At 32.9% G+C, this 25475-nt stretch overlaps 4 protein-coding genes across 8 annotated transcripts in view; 3 read left to right on the top strand and 1 right to left on the bottom strand.

The window, feature by feature from the left end:
* Window positions 1-18367, top strand: part of LOC108734630 (long-chain-fatty-acid--CoA ligase 1) — a 115048-nt gene extending 96681 nt beyond the window's left edge. For all 5 annotated transcript variants that reach the window (XM_025980246.1, XM_025980247.1, XM_025980248.1 and 2 more), the window contains 10 exons: window positions 8872-8995; window positions 14320-14589; window positions 15259-15458; window positions 15808-16008; window positions 16523-16740; window positions 16813-16963; window positions 17037-17315; window positions 17385-17528; window positions 17593-17766; window positions 18161-18367. In XM_025980246.1, coding sequence (XP_025836031.1) covers window positions 8872-8995; window positions 14320-14589; window positions 15259-15458; window positions 15808-16008; window positions 16523-16740; window positions 16813-16963; window positions 17037-17315; window positions 17385-17528; window positions 17593-17766; window positions 18161-18298 — 1899 coding nt within the window. In that variant the 3' untranslated portion in view covers window positions 18299-18367. The remainder of the gene's footprint in view (window positions 1-8871; window positions 8996-14319; window positions 14590-15258; window positions 15459-15807; window positions 16009-16522; window positions 16741-16812; window positions 16964-17036; window positions 17316-17384; window positions 17529-17592; window positions 17767-18160) is intronic.
* A 1153-nt stretch (window positions 18368-19520) lies between these two features.
* On the bottom strand, window positions 19521-21657 carry LOC108734615 (vesicle transport through interaction with t-SNAREs homolog 1A). Its single transcript, XM_018466247.1, has 4 exons — window positions 21462-21657; window positions 21342-21397; window positions 20930-21283; window positions 19521-19896 (listed from the first exon to the last, which is right to left on the bottom strand). Exons 1-4 carry the CDS (start codon window positions 21553-21555, stop codon window positions 19747-19749), a joined length of 654 nt encoding a protein of 217 aa, XP_018321749.1. The 5' UTR covers window positions 21556-21657; the 3' UTR covers window positions 19521-19746.
* A 28-nt stretch (window positions 21658-21685) lies between these two features.
* LOC108734616 (60S ribosomal protein L34) lies at window positions 21686-22562 on the top strand. Its single transcript, XM_018466248.2, has 3 exons — window positions 21686-21743; window positions 21897-21967; window positions 22247-22562. Exons 2-3 carry the CDS (start codon window positions 21903-21905, stop codon window positions 22530-22532), a joined length of 351 nt encoding a protein of 116 aa, XP_018321750.2. The 5' UTR covers window positions 21686-21743; window positions 21897-21902; the 3' UTR covers window positions 22533-22562.
* Window positions 22563-23115: 553 nt separating this feature from the next.
* LOC108734624 (bone morphogenetic protein receptor type-1B) overlaps window positions 23116-25475 on the top strand; it is a 292996-nt gene continuing 290636 nt past the window's right edge. Inside the window, exon 1 of the mRNA XM_018466252.2 lies at window positions 23116-23263. Coding sequence (XP_018321754.1) covers window positions 23185-23263 — 79 coding nt within the window. The 5' untranslated portion in view covers window positions 23116-23184. The remainder of the gene's footprint in view (window positions 23264-25475) is intronic.

The following is a 25475-nucleotide window of genomic DNA, read 5'->3' as shown; positions in this document are numbered from 1 at the left end:
TGGAAATATATTTTTGGAATTTATACGGGAATAAAAAGGATCTTAAAATATTGTAGGATGCCTATTAAAGAACAGTTCAATGGAGTACAAGCGGAAAAAAATTTCCCAGACACTCCATCATCCACCATTTACAAGAAATTCGGAAGTAGTTTTATGTATCAGCAAAATTTGAGTAATCAAATTTAAATGCTTGTAGAACAGAGTGAAACTGAGCAAATAACAGAGAGAAACGTTGGAGATTTTCCAACGATTCTTCAGCTTCATTACAAATGTCCATATGAATAACACGTTGCAAGCCAACTTAAATTCGATGTAGGTACATCGCAATATTGTTTGACCTTACGAACAAATATGTTGCATTAATATGTATACATACGTGTACGTACACGACCTTCGTAACCATGTAGTGCATTTTTATTTTATTTATTGTAGACACAAAAACATGTTTGTTGCTTACAAATACTTAACCTACCCTCTCATATAAAGATCGCACATGATTAAATACTACCTAAACACCTTATAGTAGATCTAATTTTTTTAAGTGAAACTTCTTTACACACGGTAGGGTAAGTTCGTTTGATGCGAGTTGCTATGTAACGAAATCATGCAACGCATTTCCCCCGCTGTCTGTCCCTATGTATGCTTAGATCTTTAAAACTGCGCAACGGATTTTAATGCGTTTTTTTTAAATAGATATAGTAATTCAAGAGGAAGGTTTGTATGTATAATACATGCATAATATAGTAGAGAAACACTGATAATTTTAGAGGTTTGTAAAGTGATGTCGTAAATAAACACATTTTTTGCGCTTACATTGCAAACGATGGCTGAACCCTACGAGATAGATCAAAATAATGTACTAAAGTATTGTACATCTTAAAAGGGTCTACAAAAAAGTCCGCGATGGTATACGTATGTCGATCTCTTAGGGATAACCCACAATAACCATTTTTTATCCTTTACTTTTTACGAGAAATAATGGCTTGTTTACGAAGCGATTTTAAGCAATACAGCATTAATCCTTATCCAATTAAATACTTTTAAATACATTGTGCATTTAATATAGATCAATATTGCCCTATATGAATACAGCATGTAATTTAAATGAATATTTTCGAATATATTACAGACTTAAAGTACAGGGACATAGCGGTTGCGGCGATCCGACCGGTTTGTATTGTCTAATAACAAAAAACCTCTGATTGTTGTATATAAAGACATTCTATAATATATTTACTATCAGCATTGCACCCGTGCGAAGCATAGTGTACAAATAATACCATTAAACCAATTCCTTAACCCCTATTCCGGTATGTTTGTGTGTTTGAAGAAGTTTCACTTCAGTAGCGTGTTGTGTGATTACACGTTGTATTTCTTTTTGTTTTTTACTGGAACACAAAAGTACCTGAAACAACAATCGATCAAACAACTTATGATAAGTATCAGGATACAACGAAAGAAGATTTCCTTTAAGTGTTTATCGATAAACTGCAGACACAGAATGCAGATCAGTTATCGTCGTCGTCCAGTTCGTTATAACAAACGTTTAGTTTTAACGAACAAAATTTAAAGGAATTTCCATTTAAACGGGTGTTATTCATACATGGATATAACGAACGCATTCATAACGAACGATAGGCTTTGGCGGATGTTTTGAACGAAAAATTAACAAGTTCGATCGGTTATAACGAACGAACGAGTATACCTTTGTAAGCATGAATTTGATATATGTAAGAACTATTCCTCAGATTCAATTTGGTACTAAAACTGAAGCACTATTATTCGAAGTTTCGTAAGTTTGTTTGGGTCACTTTGTTATAGAAGGTTTTGAGGAGGACTTAGAAAGCGAATAATTAAAACTAGACAACAACAACATATATTTACAACTTAACAAGAACTTAACAACAACTGGCGTAACGAAAGGAGAAGAGAAGAGACTTGTTCTGCTGAAGGCGTAAGACGAACTCATTTGTATTTTATGAAAAATGAAAAACTGTTCTACAAGGAAGGAATAGAGAGGGTAGTAGATACGAGTAGGGAAGTACTAAAATATGGAAACTTTAAGATTAGAAATACCAAGAAATTAATGGCCAGTCAACCACCGAAGAAACCGATTGTAAAAATGTAATTAGGAAGGAATGAAAGGTACAGACGTCATGCGGTTAGTACACGAAAGATGAAATGTTACAGGGATTATAGGAAAGTACAGTAATAGAGTTATTTAAATAGATAAGAAAGATACAATAGGTTATTTACAAAAGGAAGGAATTTTTATAGACCTTAATCGAAAACAGAAAAGAAATATTTTAGAAAGGTATTTACAATATGTACACAAAAAGAAACAATTTTCAACCATGTGGTGGATAACGCCACAGAAGGAATTTAAAACTTTGTCAGGAATGTCCCAAGAATCATTTCTTGGACCGCTGTTATTTAATATCTTCGTCAATATTGACTGCAAATTTTATCTAAAGTTTTATTATTTTCTGATGATCTTAAGATATTTAGAGTAGTATATAATAGCAGATGTCGTAGTATTTTTCACTCTGATTTGGATGAACTAAATGGCTAGATCTTAACTTAAATAAGTGTACGTTATTACAATTAAAATTTATTATTATTATATTTCTCACAAATAAATAATAAGTTAATATCATTAAAGATTATGAAGTTTTCACAAACAATAAGTTATATTATAAGGATCAAATTGAAATGAGTAAATCTGCAAGGGTTCTTGGTTTTAATATAAAGGCATAGAGCTAATTTGAATGGTACGTTCACACCTAGAGTTGTAGATACTATTTCGTTAGAAATGGTTTATCAAATGTTAATCGGAAGTTCTACATATTTCGCTTATTTTAATATTTAGTCATCATCATTCTTCACTCGTCTTCATTCCTAAGACTGGCTAATCTTCGCATTTCCCCAAAACTAGAACAACCCACATTCTTAACTCCTTTTAACTCCTGTTTGTGTTTGTAATATGTCTCTTAGTAGACCTTCATGCCTGAGAAGGTGTCCTACCAACCTATCTCGCCTATTTTTTATTGACATCCATAGAGTCCTCTGTTCTCCTATTCTTTCTAATACCTCTTCATTTCTAATATTCTCTATCCACGGTATCCTCATCATTCGCCTGTAACACCACATTTCGAACGCTTCTAACCGTTTCTTTTCCGCCGCGCCCCCGTCCATTTTTCGCATCCGTACAGCGCTGCGCTCCAAACATACACCATTAACAACCTTTTTCCAATTTCTAAAATTAACCGTTCGCGAGCATGGAAGTGACTTCTTTTTATTGAAGGCGACTAAACCTTGCGCGATCCTCTGCTTTAATCCCTACTACTTTTTCCTTCCTGACTTATCTGACTCCCTAGATACCGAAAATAAGCCACTTCTTCTAGTCTTTCGTCTCCTATCTTTATATTCGCTCTTTCCCTACTTTTTCTTCCTTTGCATATCAGTATTTTTGTTTTACTTTTATTTATTTTCATACAATACTACCTTTGTCAATACCGCTTCCACTTTATTTAAAGCTATCTCTAAGTCCTCCTTGCTTGATGCTAATACTGCTATATCATCAATATTTGGTCAATGGAAGTAAATTTTAAACAAAACTTCCAAACTCAAATATAGTTTGACTGAGTCTACTGTTGAAATGACTTTATGCAATTAACGTTTTTATTGATCCGACCATTTATTCTTTAAAACAACGAAAATCCCGTCGTAAATGTGACAAACAGAAATGTAATTAATATAAAGCCTTCGAAATAACAATAAAAAATAGTAATTGCATCGTAATATAATAACTAAACAAATTACCGATTTCGATTTCTTCCAAATTTACCGAGTAATTATCTAACCGTTTATTATGTAGCTCGTAATCAATTAATTTGGAATAACAAGGCTGTATCCACTTATTTAAATGCAATTCCCATTATTAACAGTTACTATTTTATTCGCAACAAAATTAATCGGTCCGGTCTTTATCCAATTCATTGACGTCAATTATATTTAATGCATAAATACATTGCTCTCTCTCTCAACCTGCATATTGCTGTCAGCGGCTTTAACCAATTAACACACTACCATGCCAAGATCAAGTGCTCCACTAAAATAATAAACAAATCGGGCAAAAATCACCAGGACTAATACAATAAATTACTATTGGGTTAATGGCCTTTTGTTAACCTGTATTTACCTTGAATAACTACTAACTGTAAAATATGAATAGATAGACAGTCGAAAAGTTTAGCATTATTCGAGCCTGTTCGGCACCCTCTTACCAAAATGGGCCCAAATCAAAAAAGTTAGAATTTATATGATACATATCCATGATACAATGAATATATCCTAAAAGATATGAAGAAGAATGACCACGAGACAAAGAATATCCCGGAAGATACGAAGAAGAATTTCGACGAGGAGTGAAAGTGACTGAAACAGATACTCGAATTTAGTAGAAAAGACCAAAAACCATGTGTTATTAGTTAGGGTTCCGGAACCCTGCAGAAGAACACAAACATGATGAGACTCTTCGGATGATTCGGCTGGGTTCTTCACAGACGCCAAGGACGCGTCTGGAAGGACACAGTATGCCTCGATATTTAATACAATCAAAACCGTTTACTACAACATCGTTTAGAACAACACCGGTTATATTGACCAATATCATAGATCCCGCCTGAATTGTGTTAGACCTCCTTATAAAAAACATTGGTTTTTACGACATTGCTTATTACGACGTATCTCTTTAAGCGACTACATTTAACTGATATTTTCGGAGAATTATATCAGTTAGAACGACCAGCTGTATTGTAAACATTTGAATAGGTAACAGTATCCACATTTGGCATAGTAAATGACCATTAACATCGCAAAATTAAACAAAAACGTGTCGAGTTTAGGGTCTGTTGTAATTCTCAGAATATCTACTACTGAAGCTGAGGTGTTTATTGATGTAGATAATTCTGTTGCAATTTGTGCACCAGCTACGGAAGATGATATTGTACAAGAAGTTCAAAGGGAAAGGGACGAACAAGAAGAGACTGAGGAACAATTTACAGTGTCAACTTTGAATAATGGTCTTAATGTTGTCAGTGTATTACGAAAAATTGTTCTTTTTAATGAACAGTTTCACGTGCAGGGAAATTATGACGATATATTAATTAAAATTCAATGGGAACTACAAGTGTTCCAAACAGACTAAAATTACAGATTTTATTAATACAGAAAAATGATAATTATATGTACGTTATGTCTTTTTACAATACATTTTATGTACAATAAATAAAATGTAGTTTTATTTTATATGTGAATATATTAATCACGTATTTAATAATAGGGTATTAGGTACTTAATAACAACGTCACCGGCTATTACGACTATCGGTTTTTACGACCAAATATGAGCAGTAAACAGATTGTGACTGTATTACAGTAGATGTTTGTTATAGCGATATTTAGACAATAACCATGTGTCGTTATTAACGGAAGTTTGAACTCCATGAATTTGTTAGACAAACTGAACAATTTCGGAAACACTAATCTTGCACTAATTATGCAGTCCATACGTTAAAGGTTACAAATGTTGTTAGGAAAGGACTTTTTATTTTTCCGACCAAGATTCTGATAGTGAAAATACCGTAAATAATACAACCATTTAAAAGATTCGTAGCAGTAAAAATATGACGTTATATCCGAGTTTTAGCGTTAATTTGAATGGTAAATTTGCGGGACTATTAAAAATTGACGTTACATCAGAGTTGCCATTATAATCGATGTTCTTATAACTTAGCCCCACTGGAATAATGTGAGTGAGGTTGTATAGGGATGTATTACAGGTAGAAAAGACAGTACAAACACTCTGTAAGGATCATGGAAGACCCTTTTTAGCCTTCTTTAGGAATATTGGGAATGGGTGGGTGCTAGTTGGAGTGAGAATGATGAGACAGACCAAATGAATAAAACTCTTTATAACAAAAACTTCCTTCAACGTATTTGCTTTGCCGTGTCATCCATATGGATACACTATCGGGAAACTCTATCTAATCTCGCAATGATAATATCCACACACAAATGAGTTAAACACATGTCCGGTTTTCAAAAAGTTTTTGTAGTGGTTAAGGATCTCATTTAGTTTATTTAATTATTTACCATGGCCTCTTTTACCATTCTTCTTTCTTGATTTCTAACCTACACGTGATTTTCATTTATAACAACAGAATTACTTAGAAAATACAGTCCATTTCAATTTGTTAGAATTGTGACCTCGAAGAAGTCTGCGCGAAGATAGAAAGACTACACACTAGGCGTGAGCAAGACAGAAATAGTTGGAACAAGCTTGAACGAGCAGAGCTCTCGATGGGCGGTCTTAGGAGATCGGCTAGAACTGTACAGTACTAGACGAAAATGTTTAGCAATTTCTTAAAACAAAAATGTATATAAATTAACAATAGAAAACAAAGCAAAAGTTTTATAGGTGTGTTGAGCGTTAAGTTAATTCACTTGTTAATATTCTTGGCTAAATGTGCTTTTAAATTAAGCATATTCTTAGATTTTAACGAGACAGTTTAAATAATTTTGCAAATGGTACTGTACACTTTTGTCTAGTTCTCGCTCGATGATCGGTGGAGAAATGAGCTCCGCAGACAAATATGATTGAATTTGGAAATATGCTACGGCGCATCCTAATAAAGGGAAGGGGCATATCTCTAACTTCTTGAAACGAACAGTAGGTATGGGAATGTAATAAACAAAATATCCTTTACTCTCCTGAAGTACCCTTATTTGCTTATTGAAATAATGTTTTTCGAGTATCACAAATTTCTGTACCTATCTTTTCTCGTTGGCCTTTTCTCTTGTAAATTTTATTCGACTTGTTTCGGTTCGTCATCCGAATTCCATTTTCTTTAGGCTCTAATAGTATTATTCACCGTTTTCTTAACTAACTATCTAACAACCATGAGATTTTCCGAAAAACGTAAATTGAGGAAATTGACTTTAAATAAAAATTTATGAGCATTTTCTCAACCACTGACTCGACGAAACATAAATAGGAGGAACTGAACCTAAAACAAGTGGCAGATTCGCCGTATTCCAGATCCAAACCGGATACCGGCCCAGTTCTGATTCTTTTTTTAAATTTTCCGTGTGCGCCCCTTAACATTGGTCAAGGTATGAGTAGAAATCAAAACCATTAAAGGTATAACGTTTAATTGCACCAAATTAAAACCAACACCAGACGAAACAATTTTTAATGCCAATAAGTTCAAGAAAACGAAGCGTAGATGAGAGTGCGAAACGTCAACACGAGAAAGGTCACCAACATTTAAAATGTGGTGTGAGGAATGAATAGAGAGTGACAGTTTAACAGAAAGAAAATGAAGAAGAAAGACAAATACTAAAGAATTATAAAAAACAGGGAAGGAATGATGATTGGCTACCTGATATGACACAACGAATCTCTTCATAAGGAAACGCTGAGAATTTGAGCAGAGTGGGAAAACCTAGGTGAACCCTTGTCAGAGGACAGAGAGACGAGGCGATTACTCCACCGACAAGAACACAGCTGTTCAGTTGTCACCTCGTTAATTCCACCGTTTCTATTTAAGACTTTTCATCCCTCATGAATTTGACCCGAAGAAAACGCCTACATATAATAAAGTAATTAGTTGAGCGTTACTATCAATTTTTCCTTTATAGGTCTCTATAATATATTTTTATAAGGATGTATACTCAGTTATTTTTAGTAGTATCTGGTAAATACTCTCTCGTCATGATGCGATTCATGTGTCTACATATCTATAACGATTCTTTGATCTATTTAATTAGATCTATATATTGATAAACTTAAAGATTCTTGATGTTGTTTTGACTGATTTTAGTATAAGTAGAAAATAAAGTATGTCTTTCCTAGATATTAGCCATATGGAAGCAATACAGTTTTTAAGTAGGTGGTTTAAGCACACAAGACAGCATAATAAAGACTTAAATAGCTGTCAATTTTTAAAAGTGAATAACCTATTATTTCTTATCTGAACTAAAGTGTAAAACTTTACATTTTGTAACGGGGTGGTAGGAGGGGTCAGGTCAGATGATACGGTCCTGTTGCGTGGGGTTAGGGGGATATGAAACAGGGTATTGTACATTACGTAGATACTTTGATATTTTTGGAAAATTTAAATTAACCGTTCAGTTAAAAAGTCGTTGAAAATGACGATGTTGTCTGTTTTCTTCTAAAACCTAACCTAACCTAAATCTGTCGCTGAAAAACAGAATTTCAAACTCCTTCGGCGATAAATTCGCAAATCAATATTCTATGGAAAGGTACATATCGCTTAAAGAATTTTATTGAATTTGAAATTTGTTGTTATGCCACTGAATTAAATCATCATCATAAGGTCGTCAGTCCTAAGACTGGTTGGACACGTACCTCCGCTTTTTCCTATCCAGAGCTAATCTTCGCATTTCCTTAAAACTAGAACAATCTACATCCTTAACTATTAGCGAACAGTAATCTAACCTAGATCTACCTCTACCCCTCCTAACTCCTGTTTCTGCCATTAGTATGTCTCTGAGTAGACCTTCATGACTAAGAAGGTCTCGTATTAACCTATCTCGCCTATTTTTCTTATTGACTTCCATAGAGTCCTCTGTTCTCCTATTCTTTCTAATACCTCTTCATTTCTAACTTTTCTCTACCCACGTTATCTTCAAAATTTGTCTATAACACCACGCTTCTAACCTTTTCTTTTCCGCCACGCCCACTGTCTATGTTTCGCACCCGTACAACACCGCGCTCCAAACATACAGCTTAGTTGAATTAAATATGATAGTTATTATTTTCTCATAAGGAATTACTTTGTTTCAGGGTCCAGAGCTTATTCGAGTCTCCAGGTTTTACAAAGACGCTAAAGAGGGCAAGTTCGTCAGTTACTTATGGGAAGACTGTCGTACGCTGTACGAAAGCTTCAGAAGAGGTGCCAAAGAATCGAGTAAGCCTTTAAAATAAACAATCCATTAGCACTAATTATGCTTGAAATGCGTTTGAATTGGCGAACCGTTTATTTATCGACGTCCGAATCCAAATAACTTCGCAATATTTAGACAGCACTACAATTTTATGAAGCTACCCAATAAATCATCTATTGAGTTCAACTATAATACTAATAAAAACGCCCTCCACTGAAATTTGTGGAAGTTTACAATATGATTTTTAGTTGTTTATAAGTAGGTAAGGGTTGTAGGTGAGATTTAGCGGGTATTGTCCGTATCAAGTACCTTAAGAATAAGTGAAATTTCACTAACTTTGTACTGGAATTATAAGTAAAAAAAAATAAATGTTGCGTTTAGTTAACGGCATAGGATTTCCGATGACACCAGATTTCTGCTGATTGATTCATATCGATAGAAAAGTTAAGTATCTCGTCATGACTTGACACCATTGGTTAATTTATTTCTGAAAAATTTAAATCAATACCCAAGCCATTATAATAATAAGTCAATATGTAACGTGTTTATGATTTCGGCAGACGGTATAATAAAGTCATTAAAAGATTGTTTTGTGGGGTCCTAATCGTAAATCTAGGGGGAAATCCCTCCATCAGCATACGCTACATGAGGTATCACTATTATAAAATCGTCAGTCCTAAAACTGGTCCTCTAACCTACTCCATTCGCGGTATATCCTCATCATTGGCCTATAACAAAACATTTCGAATGCTTCTAACCTTTTCTTTTCCACCGCACCCGTACAACGCCGAACTTAAAAAAGAAACCTTTAACAATCTTTTTCGAGTTTCTAAATTAACCGTTCGCGAGCATAGAAGTGACTTTTTTGAAGGCGATTCAACCCTCTGTTTTATATCTCTATCCATCCTGACTTCTGGAAACCGAAAATCAGCCACTTTTTCTAATTTTTTGTCTCTTATCTTTATATATTCTCTCTTTCCCTACTTTTTATACCCTTCCATACCAGTATTTTTAGTTTACTTTTATTTATTTTCATACAATACTGTTTTGCAAATCTAAGCATACTAGTCTTTTACCCTGTATATCTATCCTTACAGTTGTATTGTCTTTAATAATGTTGATCGCGTTTTCGATATGTAGATTAAAAAGTAGCGGCAACAGTGTGCATCCCTGTCTGACTCCCTTGCTAATATTTACTTCTCTACGTTGCAGCCCCAGCTCTATAACTGCCTGTTGCTCTTTATGCAAACTAAGTATCACTGTTCTATCTCTGTAACTCATCCCTTTAGGTATATTTAACATCTTGTCCCATTTAACATTGTCAAAAGCCTTTTCTTAATCTACAAATCCTATGTATGCGCTCTTTCTCTATCGTTTTCTCTATTGTTCCCCGTAAAACTAGAATGGCTTCCTGCGTTCTTCTATTTCTTTTAAACCCAAATTGATCTTCCCCTAATAGTTCTTCCGCCCTTTTTTCCATTCTTCTCTGTACAATTCTAGTTAAAATTTTTGACGCAAGTTAAGCTAATTGTTCTAAATGTCTCGCACCTATCCACACCTCTGTTTTTGTTCCGTTTATAATCCTTTGGGACTTTCGCCCTCTCGTAAATGTGACTAACTAGCATAAACATACGATTTCTAACCTTTTGTCCTGCATGTTTTAGAATTTCCGCCCGTACTCCGTCTATACCTGGAGCCTTATCATTCTTTAAGTTGTTTAATGCTACATCGAACTCTTATTTCATTATGGGATAACCTAGCCACCTATCTCCACACTATCTTCCTTCAAGGGACATATCCCCTATTTATTCTAGTTAATATATAAGGTAATTTTTGATGAGTTACCTATCAACTAATTAATTAATTAATTAACTATAACATGAATTACAATGCTGCGGTGTTTCAGCTCTAGCGGTCTTTCATATTTTGAAGTTGAAGTAATATTTCAAATAGGTAAAACTATAGGAAAACTAAAACTACGAATCCTCCCCTGATTCTATGTCTTCTATGAATGTGATTGTTCAATAAAGATGAAACCCGGCACCTCCACCATATTTTCGGTTTGATTTTATACTTGACTTTGTTCGTTCGGTCTTGGTTTTAGTCTTGGTTTTGTTCGTTCGTCGTAGTCTTGATCTTGCTAGTATAAAAACTACAAGAGCAAGATCAGTTTTACTCACCAGTGGGTCTTAGACACAGGCAATAAGTTTTACTTTATTCTTAGCTCCTTAAATTTTACCTATTTTATTTCTTCCGTAATGCTGAATAAATCTACAGCAATGTGGCGACAGTAACACATAACTTCGTCACTGACTGAAATTAGCCAACCATTTTTAACCAACAAAAGTCAGTTTATTAATACTTGCATCCGTTTCAGTGTAGCCATCGGAAAATGTTTAATATAATTCATCTTTTTGTGAGACGATGCGATTACATTTGAAGGGGAAGAAGTTTCCACATTTCCAACGCAATTTCCCAAGTGAACTCTGTTAAATGCATCGATCTATTTGAGACTGATTGATTGACTGACTGAAAGCTAATTGAGTTATTGACGAAACGTTTCCGTACGAAATTTCGATGATGCCAACTCGATCGTTATCATTTTAAGTGTAATAAATTGAATTTAAGTAATGTACCGATGATGATTCCATGTAAAATATTTATAGAACAAACAGAAAAACTCAAAACCCCAACGCCAAAACAAGACACTGTAGTTGTCCGAAGCACTTTTCGCACAGTGTCTTGTTTTGGCGTTGGGGTTTTGAGCTTTTCTGTTTGTTCTACAACAACCGCCAAAGTTTTTCCAATCTTCATGTAAAATATTTATGTTTATCTATCTCTTATAAAGAGATGAGATACAGGGTAGAAGGGTGATATGTAGCATCAAGCAGTATAGCATTTTTGGGCAGCAACGTTGAGATGAAGTAAATATTAGGAAGAGAGTGAGGCAAGGATTCCCAGGAGGCATAGTTAGGAGTCGATGCCGCCTGTAGCTTCGCGTCTTAGGGGTCTCATAAAAATAACCATTCTAAAAATAATCGTAAGAGTCATCAATAGCATTTATTCAGAGTAGTCTGACAACATTTACAGTTATGGGATTCCTCAGCCAAAGGACTCGTATTTAGGCCAGAAACTTATTTAAAGAAATACGTATATGGGATTCCCAGGCGAAGTATGAAAATAGCCACGAAAATGTTGAACAAAATCCATAAGGATATCGACTTCTCGAGCTGAACACACAGCGGGCATACTTAGATTTGCTGATGATACAGCACTATTAGCATCTAGCAAGGAGAACTTAGACTTAGCCGTAAATAAAGTGGAAGCGGTATTGTCGGAATAATGATAAACAAAAATTGATCAGAAATTAGATCAAAAACTAGAAATCGCTGTTTTATGCTAGGGAATCACATAAATAATTGATATTAAGATAGCGACAACAATAACGTTCTTATAAAACTTATGTTAATTGTCGTAAGGTGGCAATAGGTTAGTTAAAATAGGTGCTATTTCTTACTGTACATACCTACTGTTTTTAAATAAGTCTGGTTTATGTTCAGCTCGCTTTTAATTAATAGAAAATATGTTTTGGTAACAAAAATTTCCAAAACAAATACGTTATCAAGTAAAATGTTTATAGAATTTTTCAGGGGTTTTATTCTCCTTATTAAATAAGTTTGTAATAATTACACATATTAATAAACTTGTTCTAGTATTAATCTTATCATAAGTATAAGGTACGTAATTTAATCTATAAAAGCAGAAAATTAACATTAATTTTAATACTAAATATGTATAATTGCATAATTTTGCAATAAATCAAACTCCCATTTACATATTGTAGTAGTTCGACGTTTACACATAAAACTTTGATTTAATTTATTATTATCTATTATTTATTAATTTACTGTACTCGGTGCCGGGGGGCGACCGGGATGTCTGCCACTCCATTTGAGTACCTGTTTTTATCGATCTAAAAGAAAAGATTTTTTAATTTGTAATGAAATAAGTATACCTAAATGGGCGTCAAAGGCATGACCCGTCCGAGGCGCCTAGATGGCTAACCAACCCTGACTGTACTCAATTTCGATAGGATATTAAAGAAATTTATAATACGTAAAACAATAATCTTCTAATGAATCTACAGATAACAACAATTTTTCTATGATTAATTGCTACATGATTGATTATAGATAAGATATAAGACAAGGTCTAGTTCGAAAGACAGGCTCATTTGTACGGAATAGTTATTACAACGTTTCCCCGAAGGTACGGCCTACCCCGAAATTAGAATATTTAGAGCAAATTGAAAAAACATAGAAAATATAGAGAATTAAAGATTTTAATCTCTGTTATTGACTTATTCTCAAATGGACAAGATTTTAGAGGCGTTTCTGTTTCGGAATTTTAAAAAACAGCCAAACTTACAAGCACCAAATTAGGTCTAATTATAATTTATACTTTAAAGGTCATTTTTTGAATCCACAAGGTCTGTAAAAAATTTTTGTAAGAGACTTTTTATTCATAACAAAAATCTTGATACTTCAGTACTAAGACAAAAGTTTGAGTCGCTGGGGAGGGATACAGCTGCCTCCACCTGTCCCCCCCCCCCGGACGACGCCCTTGCATGTGGTATATTCTAGTTTTAGAGAAATGAAAAGATTAGCTTAGTGCGTGTCCAACCTGTCTTAGGACTGACGACTTTATTGATGACGATTTATATTTTCTGGTGGATGCGCCAGGCACACATATAAACATCTAATAACGGTGCAATAGCAAGAAAGCTTTACCGTACAATTCTTTTCATTTGCATAGTTGTACATACAAAATGCCCCAAAAACGTCGTACACGTAAACGGCAATGAAAATTTGAGGTGTAAAGTCATTTATAATATATTTGAAGCTACACATGGTTTTGTGATCGAAACTGAATCAAAAGATACCAGAAGAATTTTAGAATGTTCCAGTAAAATTATTACGTCTCGAGTATTAGAAAGAATATGTTAATAGATGACTCTATGGAAGTCAATAAGAAGTAGGCGAGATTGATAGATGAAGGTCTAGTTAGAGGCAGAAACAGAAGTTAAGAGGAGTAGAGGTAGAGCTAGATTAGATTGCTATTCGCATATAGTTAAGGATGTGGGTTGTTCAAATTTTAGGAAATGCGAAAATTAACTCAGGATAGGAAAGAGTGGAGGTACGTGTCCAACCAGTCTTAGGACTGACGACCTTATGATGATGATGATGAGTTTAATATATATTTCAAAAACACAAAAATGTGGAGAAATTGTAAAGAACTGTAGTCAATTCCTTGCTATCACAATTATTTTTCTCTATTTGCATTACAGATAACGGCCCCTGTTTAGGATGGCGTGAATCGTACAATAAACCTTACCAATGGCTTAACTACAACGAGGCCCTCTTAAGAGCTAAAAATTTCGGTTCTGGTTTAGTGGCCAACGGTTTACAGCCCGGTACGAACACTTTCATCGGCATATATTCCCAAAATTGTCCCGAATGGATCCTGACAGAACAAGCAGCTTATTGTTACAGTATGGTCCTGGTGCCATTATATGACACACTCGGTCCAGACGCCTGTGCCTTCATCATTAAACAAGGTCAGACTTTTTAGTAAAACTGGTGTATATTTTCTTATTATTTCTTTGAAAAAAAAACTAAAAACAATAATGAACACAGTATCTTTTGAGTTGCTTTTATACCTCAAACTTCACAAACTACAGACTCCCATAACATTTCTACCCTATAAGGGTCGATTGTCTAAATAATAATTTCAGCAAGTAGATATCCACACAAGTGGACCTTGTTGGAGCATACGTAATCCTAAAATGTAGCATCGTGCTACAGATGGCGTTTAATACGCCATTTGTAGTATTTTCTAAAACGCACTGTTAAGACAGCAGGTAAAAGTTGGTCTCTGTCCTGTCGGAGCTGCCTGCAAAGCGCTGATGAGATCCAAAAAGATCGAAATCGCGATCCGCGTCTGGCAGTTTCGACAGAATACAAGACCACTTCGAATTATTTTATTCGATTAAGCTAACGTGCCTATCACGTTGAGGTTGGCTACGCCGGGATTCGTTTTCAGCAAGTAGATATCCACACAAGTGGGCCTTGTTGGAGCATACGTAATCCTAAAATGTAGCATCCTGCTACAGATGGCGTTTACTGCGCCATTTGTAGTATTTTCTAAAACGCACTGTTAAGACAGCGGGTAAAAGTTGGTCTGTGTTTTATCNATTTTGATTTTAATCAATTCCTTTTTCCCTTAGCCGAAATAAATATTGTTATTTGTGAAGATGACATCAAATGCAATCTTCTACTAGACAAAGCGCCAAAATGTTTGAGAAAAATTGTTTCATTCAAAGAAGTTCGACCGGCCACAAAACAAAGGGCCAAAAATAGGGGTGTAGAAATACTTCGGTTTTCCGACGTTGAAACACTGGGGTCACAAAAAATGCATCCAGATGAGGTAACTATCAGCAATAACAATGACCTTAATATACGATACAATTTACACTTAAAATTAGTAGCATCTTTAAATAAGCAAAAGATCAATTTAACCTCAAAATAAGTAAAGTAAAGATCCTTATTATTAATTGAAAATATTACTACTTTAGTGAAACATATTCAGTTCATTTTCATCTTTTTTTTTTTAGAAATAGACCTCAGGTTTTTTTATTTACGATTTAAATTGTATTTTGAAAACTTTCACTTTCTTAAACACTTTTCCGATTAGTATTTAATGTATTGCAAATATGTCAAAATATAATAAAATTCAGTACAGGCATACAAATATAAAATTGGTATTATTCTCGTAGCCCCCAAAACCGTCTGATCTCTGCACAGTATGTTACACAAGCGGCACAACGGGAAACCCAAAAGGTGTAATGTTGTCCCACGAAAATGTTATCGCAGCTGTTTGTGCCGTTATGTTACAATTCGGGGACCACAGGCTCACTAGCAGTGATACCATGATATCATTCCTACCTCTTGCCCATATGCTGGAAAGGTGCTGCGAGGTAAATTATCAAAACATCATCATATAGAAAATTTCCTTCAACCACCTCTCTTACAGTCACAAATTTGTAGTTATATCATTACAATTAATCTCAAAAATTAATGAAAAAAAATTGTTGCTGCTGTCACGCCCTCGCCGAGAATCGAACCCGGGTGCATGACTTTACGCATCATTGCTCTACCACTAACCTACGAGGTGACAACAGCAACAATAACGACCTTACCTAACTACAAAGGTCACAGAATCGTCTAACTAGTATATAATCATTATTAACAATAAGAATTTTAACCTAACCTAACCTACGAGGTGACAACAGCAACAATGGCGACCTTACCTAACCACAAAGGTCACATAATGGTCGAACCACTGTATAATCATTATTAACAATAAGAATTTTAGAAAAAATTTTGTAGGGTTCACTTTGATGTACTGATAACCCTACAAAAATTCTTCTAAAATTCTCATCGTAGTTTTATATTTCCTGCATTTCGGGTTATGTTTGGCTTATTTTTAAGAATGCCATGTACATGGTCGGAGGCGCGATAGGCTTTTTCTTGGGGGACGTAAGAAGACTTTCGGATGACATGAAGGCCCTTCGACCAACAGTCAGCCCCGCAGTGCCGAGATTACTAAACAGAATTTACGACAAAGTCCAGTCAGAAGTTTCTGGCAGCTTTATAAAGAAAATGCTATTCAACATGGCTATGAGTGCCAAAGAAAATGAACTTAAAAGGTTCGCAAAAAAAAACTACAGTGCTACCTATTCATTTCTAAACCAAATTCTAAATACTAATTATAATTTTAGGGGTATAGTTCGTAACAATAGTATTTGGGACAAAATAGTGTTTAGAAAAGTACAGGAAGGGATGGGAGGAAGATTGCGACTAATGTTGGTCGGATCAGCCCCTTTAGCTGAAAATGTTTTGACATTTGTCCGATGCGCGTTGGGGTGTGTGGTGAGTACTATGCCACTAATTAATCGTATCAAAATCAAAATATTTACCCGAAATTACTATTTTTACCATGTAGGTGGTTGAAGGGTATGGTCAAACAGAGTGCACCGCTCCCATAACCCTTACGATTCAAGGAGACCATGTTCCTGGCCATGTTGGCCCTCCAGTAGCTTGTTGTTGTGTCAAATTGGTTGATGTCCCGGAAATGGAATACTGGGCGAAAAATAATCAGGGAGAGGTGTGCGTTAAGGGTACCAATGTATTCATGGGTTACTACAAAGATCCCCAGAAAACAGAAGAAACTATAGACGAGCAGGGATGGCATCATACAGGAGATGTGGGACAGTGGATGCCGGTAAATTCAAAAGAAATATATTTTTGATTTGATACAGATTTTTAGGTATTTATGATATTTTTTTTTTAGAATGGCACATTGAAAATAATTGATCGAAGAAAGCACATCTTCAAATTGTCCCAGGGAGAGTACATCGTTCCAGAGAAAATCGAGAGTGTTTATCTTAGATCTCAGTACGTTCATCAAGTTTTTGTTCACGGCGAATCATTGAAGGTTTGTGTCGTATTTTCGCCAGTAGGAAATTGCGATTATTAAAATCTTTTGAAATTAATTCCAGTCTTGCATTGTCGCAATTGTGGTGCCGGAGGTGGACGTAATAAAGTGCTGGGCGCAGGAAAATGGAATCCCGGGAACGTTTAGCGTCCTCTGCAGTCACCCCGAAGTGAAACAACTTATTTTTGACGACATGATTGCATGGGGGAAGGAAGCTGCTCTTAAATCATTCGAACAGGTAAATGACAACGCTTAAAGATAAAGCACCCATGACATAGTAGAAAAAGGAGACTGTGGTAAATAATAATCAATTAAAAATTTAAAAGAAGACTCGCCCCTAATTACCACAAAAAATTGCGTTGGTAATGCCCACGTATGAAGTGGGCGAAACACGTGTCCACTCAAAAAAGTTTTTGTGGTAATTAGGGGTTTCTTCTTTTTAATTTTTTAATTAACACCCATGACATCAAAGACGTAATTAACGACGATTGGACCCATGACATTTTGGATCGATTTTTGTGAACATTCTAAATTCATATGCGATTGAGATACTTATCCTCACATTTGGAGTTGTTTAATACATTAATATAACAAAACTTTTATATGTATGCATATATTATTATGTATTCCAGGTTAAGGACATATACCTCCACCCAGATCCCTTCAGCATGCAAAATGGCCTTTTAACTCCTACCATGAAGTCAAAAAGGCCCCAAATCCGAAACTACTTCTTACCTCAAATCGAAGACATGTACGCTAAACTAAATTAGAGAAGACATTTCCTACGAATATTGAAATTATCATCTCTACAATAAAAAAATCGTAAGCTTTTTAATACACTCCTTATTTTCTTTGTATTTTGATAACACGATAACTACAATGCGTCTCTTTCGACACGCCCTCTCTTAATTGCGATAGGAAGAAATATCTGCTATTCTTTACGTTTTATATCGAAATAAAACAGCAAAAATCGTATGTTTTACGATGATTACTGATTACACAAGATAACTGCGTCAGTAAAGTTAATCCCATGCTGCATTGTAAATATAATAAGTAGGCAAAACAAATAAGATTACAGTCAAACAATCATACGTTTACCTGAACATTTTTAAATTGAAGGATAATAAGGCAGAAAAAAGTGAAAATGAAGGACTAATTAAATTATACAGTTGTCTGCGTTTTTTTTTTAATATTAATTTCACTAGAAACAATTAATAAACAATTGTTGAGTTATTGCTATTATATATTACAAAATTGCGATGTTCTCGTTAACTAAAAAAAAAATGTTAAAAACTTAATAAAAAAATAGGAAATTTTGCGAAAATTTATTACTTTTTTTTAGTATAATTATTTAATTTTCTTTAACTTAATGTTGACTATTTTGTAATTCGTGATTACTGTCTGTGAATATTGCTTACTTTACATTACATTTTGATAAAACATTTATGTATTATCACATATTAATTAATTCGAATGGTCAAAGTGTATTAGACTGTGCAATTAAAAAACAAGGAAACTTTTTAGCAATTTTTCTCATATCATAAATAAATGAAGCATCCGCTTTTAGGTCGTGGTAGAGAATATCTTTTATACAAGAAATTAATTTACTTATTGTTCTTTTGTACCTTTCGATTTTTCTTTGCAATTTCATCGCAATGAAATAATATAATTAGTATTGAATTTGTGGTTAGTTTTTATTTTTAAAAGTTACTTAGTTGTAAAGTTTTCATTAGGTTTTAAGACGATTTTCAGTTATTGTAGATAAATCAGTTATTAAAGCAATAAAATGATTTTACAACCCCCTTTTTATTTTCGCAAATTTTAAATAAACATTGGATAATTTTTATTTCTGTAAAAACAACGTTGTTTAGTAATTTCGATTTGTTTTAATGAAAAATAAATACATAAAAATTTTAATACCACTTTCCAACGTGTTTTTTATTTCGAATGATATTCCTTTAGTTGAAAATGAAGGAAAAATTAAAAGCAATGTCTATAACAATGGAATGACTTTATTGGTTCAACAACGATAAATAAATATGAATTATGACACAATTATAATAAACTAATACATGATCAGTCAGACCTAGGAGTCATATCCTTTTAAAGTACATTAAAAATATTTATTTGGCTTAAATGTACGAAAAGTGCATTAATATATTATCTATTTCATCTTATCATCATTGTTATTATTATAATTATTATTACTATTTGTTTATTAGTCCTTAAAACGCAAAAACAGTCCTATACAAATCATAACAAAACTAACTATCGCCACAAACAGTACCACCCTCTCCTGAATGGAACGGCATAACATTGACCCCGCTATCCTAGACGATCTTCCCAATTCCTCATTCGTCTCCCTTAACTTAAGGAAATTCATTAAAAGTTACTGTTGAAATGAAGAACAAAGGGTGCAGAGGAAGTCATTAACAAAGAAAAGGAAAACTGGAACGGTAGGACACCTCTTCTGACACATGAAGGGTTTGTTAGATATATAGGAAGCAGAAACAGGAATAAAGACCTAGATTGGATTACTGTTCGCGTTCACAAATAGTTATGGGTCTGGGATGTTCCAGTTTTTGGGAAATGCAACGAGTGACTTATGACAGGAAAGATTGGAGGTGCGTTTCCAAAAAATCATTGGGCTGATGACTATATGATCATGATGATGAAAGTCATTTAAAGCAAAATATGAAACTTAATTTAACCCTAGGAAATTTAACAAACTCACCCAGCATTGGCGTTTAATTCATTATGTAATATGTGATACGTACAATAATAAATTTTTAAAGGTAAGTATATGAAATTATTAAATTATATTATCAATAAACTATATAAAGTACTTATCGATGTATAAATAAATAAATTAGTGAAAATGAAAGTAGTAATTATTATAGTAAAGGGGAAAATGTTAAAATCAACCAAATACCTATTATAAAATTAAAAAAAAATCGAAATGTAATAAACAAATTACTTATGTGATAATAATGACATTTTTATTCATATTTTCAAGGCTTTTTAGAAAAATTTAATATATAACAAATATTGTTGTTTTCTCTGTAGTAATGTTTTATCACCTTCAGTATCTAATTCAAGGATACAAACATCGTATTTATAAGAATTAATACTGTTAGTGTTATCTCCTATTAAAACATATATCGTTCAACCAACATGTCATGTCTGATTCTTATCATCACATTACTGTTAATAACATTAAACTAAACAATAATTCAATTTGGATTTAATATACACATTTACTATGGAATACATTCATTCTGATAACGCTTAAATTTTTTATGAAGCAATTTTTGTAAACAATTGAAGAAAATGATAATTGAGATTTTAATTATGATATGATGCTGCATTAAATGATTACCATACTACTAATGTGTTCTTACCCTATTTCTTGATCTTTGTATAGTTTCTCTTTGTTCATTTAAGTTTTGAAGCACTTGGGTACCAATTTCATGAGTTTCTATTATCACCTTATAACCATCATCCAGCTTCTTTCCTGTACGTTCCAATTTCTCAGAATTATTCAACAATTTCTTTTTTTGATTTATGGATATCTGAACATCTTCGTATTCATCTGGAGAATCATAGTTTAGAGTTGTTCCCTGTTTAATAGAACGAGCTTTTATATATTCTAAAGTTAATCTTTTTAGTTCAGCTCTGTAACACTCCAACTTCGTCCTGCTCCTTTGTTTCTTTGATGCCTCAATATCCCTGATCTCCAAATCCATTTGTTCCAGCTACAAAATCAATTTCAAATTTTGAACCAGTAAAAAGCAGGATATCAACTGGACTTACCAATTCTTGTGCCTCCTCCACATTTTTTTCGATATTTGAAATAAGCTGCCGACGGTCTAATAAAATAAATGAATAAATATCAAATACTGTTGATGTATTTACAAAAACAAATGAACTCACTTAATCCAGAATTTCTGAGAAGACCTATTTGGGAGGTGATGTCTGCTGTTAAGGCGGAATATTGCTGTTCATAGTTTTCAAATAACGAAACCATGATACGTTACATTTTTTACAATCTTTATAAACAAAATGTAATTGTTAAAATTTTATGAGAATTCATGTTGAATCATATTTACACACTTAAATCGTAGATGGCCCTGCGCGAGATTGCTGTCATATTTATTCGAAATCAGTGTCGGTAAAGTAGGGAAGTTTCTTTCCTAACTAGTCCAAGTTAAGAAGGTTAGTGGTTTGTTATTCTAAAAGAAAATTAAAAATTGTTAATAATCTTGTGTATTTGTAATGATCCATTATTTTTAAATATATTATTTTAAGTGAAAAATAGCAACGAAAACTATTCCGAAAATATTTTTCTCACTGCTTTTTCGTGTTTAGGTCATCATGGTACAGCGTCTGGTTTTTCGGAGGCGTTTATCTTATAACACAAACTCCAACAAACGAAAAATGTAAGTAGGAAATAATTAATTTGCACCTAATTGATGTACTTTTTCTGTTGTAATCGCATTTGGGAGTATTGTCCAACTGGAATTTTTGTATATTCACAAAAATATTAAACCTAACCTCCATATCGAAACTCAGATTCACTTTGAAGAGGTCATAATGATGAGTTTAGGCTAGAGTCCTGATTAAATTGAAGACAATTAGTTACTCTGAACTTTATTCAATTCAATTTAATTGTATTTACACTGTTTTATAGACACATATTAATTTAATTATTTTTATAGTGTCCGCACACCAGGTGGACGCTTAGTGTATCAATACCTGAAAAAACCCAAGAAAGTACCAAGATGTGGCCAATGCAAAGATAAACTCAGAGGAATTATTCCTGCACGATCGCATGAAAGGTCGCGAATGAGTAGGCGTAAGAAGACAGTCAAACGTGCATACGGTGGAGTCTTGTGTCATAAATGTGTTAAAGAAAAGATTGTTAGAGCTTTTCTTATTGAAGAACAAAAGATTGTAGTTAAGGTTCTTAAAGCCCAACAAGCCACTACAAAGGCTAAGAAGTAGATGACTTAATAAATTTGTTATTTATATTTTGCATTTTGTTTTATTTTATTTATACTAACTTTTAGTCTTCTTCTTGCATGCTTTTTAAATAGTGCATTTATTGATAGAAATACAATAAATATAAACTAAAGGTTTAGGAAAGTGGTGGTGAAATTTTGGGATTTTCTATATTACATGAAGTTGAACTTCCCAGCAGCTACATTTTTTTTATTGTGAGAACAATACTATAAAGAATTTCAAAATGGGTAAGTACATTAAACTGATTTTAGTTTATCTTTATTAAATTAATTGTATTTTTTTATATGTGATACTCTTAAATTGATGACTAAAAAAGTTCAAAAATTATTTACAAAACAAACGTTATAGTTTTTACAATAGATTACTATTATTTCTATGAATTTGATTTTGTGTGTTATTTTATAAAAGATACTTTTAATAAAAGGAATATCAAACCATTTTAATTTAAATATTAAATAAATAGAATTCTGCAAACGTTTTTAAGTTAGATAAGCATACCACTATAAAAATAGCATAGATGTCGCAACCATTTGCTTTTAGAAAAAATAAATGTAATGTCCGAGGATTCTGGGAACTGCTGTTTGTGTTTGTGTAGTGATTTTTCAAAGATTTTCATGTGAAAAAAGTGCGGAAAATGGCCGATTCCCGTAAATTGGAAGTACAAAGTGCTATATTTTCCAATTTGGAGTCTGGTTTGAGCTACGTACAAACAGGTTAGTCAATATTTATCATTAGACTTTCTTCTAATTATCGGTGTGCTTAAAATATTAGATCTCACTCGTTGTGTTCTTAATTATTTTATGATTGGTGGTAAATAATACCTATTAATGTTAATGAGATCGTATTTTTGCAAACAAGGTAAAAGTAACTATATATGTTAAAAAACTTATTATTACCTAGATGGTGTCATATATTTATCACGTAGAACTGGGTAATTTAAATGTCAAAGTCGCAAATATTTATTTCATATTTAAAACAATTATCTAATCAACAAATAAGTGGTTGCTTAATTGCAGTTCATATCACTCATACTTATTTGTATATTTTAAATTAGATCTGCAACAACTTTAACAGCTGAGATTTCTAGGTTAGAATTTCATTTTTATTTTACTACTGTTTACTGATCATTAATTAGTTTTAATTGTAGTTTCCGGTTGATTTGTTAATTTTGATAAAAATATGATATTAATACAATATCTTTTTATACTATACCATGGCATAATACACGCATAAATACGCGCTGTTAGAAACTTGAGAAATTATTGACCTTGAGGAAAAGTATGAATGAAATGAGAAAATTTTCTATAAATACAAATGTCTTGCGATTAGACCAAATTCTTGAGGAGTAGGAAAAACAAATAAATGAGTAAAAATATCTGTACATACGTACTCTAGAAGTAGAGCTTAATAACAGAATGGGTTAAAGTTAAAAATACTGAATAGCGTAGATAACAATATCCGTCTTCATTAATGAAAATCTTAACGTCAACATTAATTTATCGATTAGAGACCTAATTACTAGAATAGAATAGAATATCTGTTTTTAAAAAATATTCTTTGAATGTCATCTGATACTTAAGTAAAAGAATTGTATTTACAAAAATTGTGACCAGAATTAGTATTAGACCTTTTTTTTTATTACACGTTGATCAATAATTTAAATTACACCCTACTGTTCTTCTTATTTTGAACATTTGTGAATTTAGTTCTGACATATGTTGAAGGGCATTTTATGCATATTCTATAATAATTATGAAACACATAGCTTATTTAAGCCAGTTGCTGTGTTCGATCTGTTAATTGGGTAATTCAATCATATCATAAAAAGCTACATGAGATCATCTTACAATTTATTTATATGTATTATGTGAGGCGTACATCATTATTTAAATTGGAAACTAGCATAATGTACTTATTTGATTTGTATTAGGTAGGTATACAGGTAAAGTGTCGTTCAACTAATTACCCAAATAAATTAATAAATAGGTAAGTACGTATTAAGTAGGTACAACAAAAGACTAATTCCATATTTTTTAACAGAGTTAAAAATGACAATAGCAACAGTTAAACTTATTTTTATCTTGGCTATCTCGAATAAGTAGTTTTTACTTGAATTTGGGTAAAAAATTAACTGATACTTTTTAAGTTCATTTTACAATTATTGAAAATATATGTTGTACATAATGTAGATGTCGAAAATGTTGTTTATTATAAATTTAGAAAATTCGATTCTCAACTGCATAGGTATCATCATCCTAAGTAATTAATTGTAAAGTTAATTATGAGAAAGGTAAGCGTCATCTTAAGAGAGACCTGTGATGAAGGTAGATCCATTTAAATGGTTATTTGCCTCATCAATTCATCTACTCATCGTTAGATGGTGGTAGTTTCATGTTTTTGAATTTTAATTTGGTTATGTATTGACATTTATAAAAAGTGCATGTTAGTACGTGAAAAGTGAAAATGTTAATCCATTATAAATATAGTGACATTCTTTAAGGCATTTGTGACTTTGGGTAAGAAGTTCCACAATTAATCACTAAAATGTGTATTAACAAAATTGGATAATTATTGCACTTTAAAGGATAAATTAAAGACAGTTGAAGATTTGTTTATTAAAAATGCTTACATTTTAACTAAAAAAATGCATAAGTAAATCCTTTTTGTTAAGATAAATGGCAAGATAACAATGATATGGAATATAAATCTATATTCTTTAGTAAAAGCACATTTAATATTAACATCGTTTAGTTCAGAAATAAACATGATAAACGGTAACATAAAACACAATTGCTTTTATACCTTTTTATAAACTGAGGAGTACTTACGCCTATTCCGATATTTCGTCCAATAGGGCGCAATGAAAGAAAATATTCATATTTATTTAACATTTGGGTTATGGGGGTTTCCCCTGTATTTTTTTAA

The sequence above is a fragment of the Agrilus planipennis genome, unplaced genomic scaffold, assembly GCF_000699045.2.
Source record: "Agrilus planipennis isolate EAB-ADULT unplaced genomic scaffold, Apla_2.0 scaffold79, whole genome shotgun sequence".
Taxonomy (NCBI): Eukaryota; Metazoa; Arthropoda; class Insecta; order Coleoptera; family Buprestidae; genus Agrilus; species Agrilus planipennis.
This window is presented reverse-complemented; position numbering and strand designations above follow the sequence as displayed.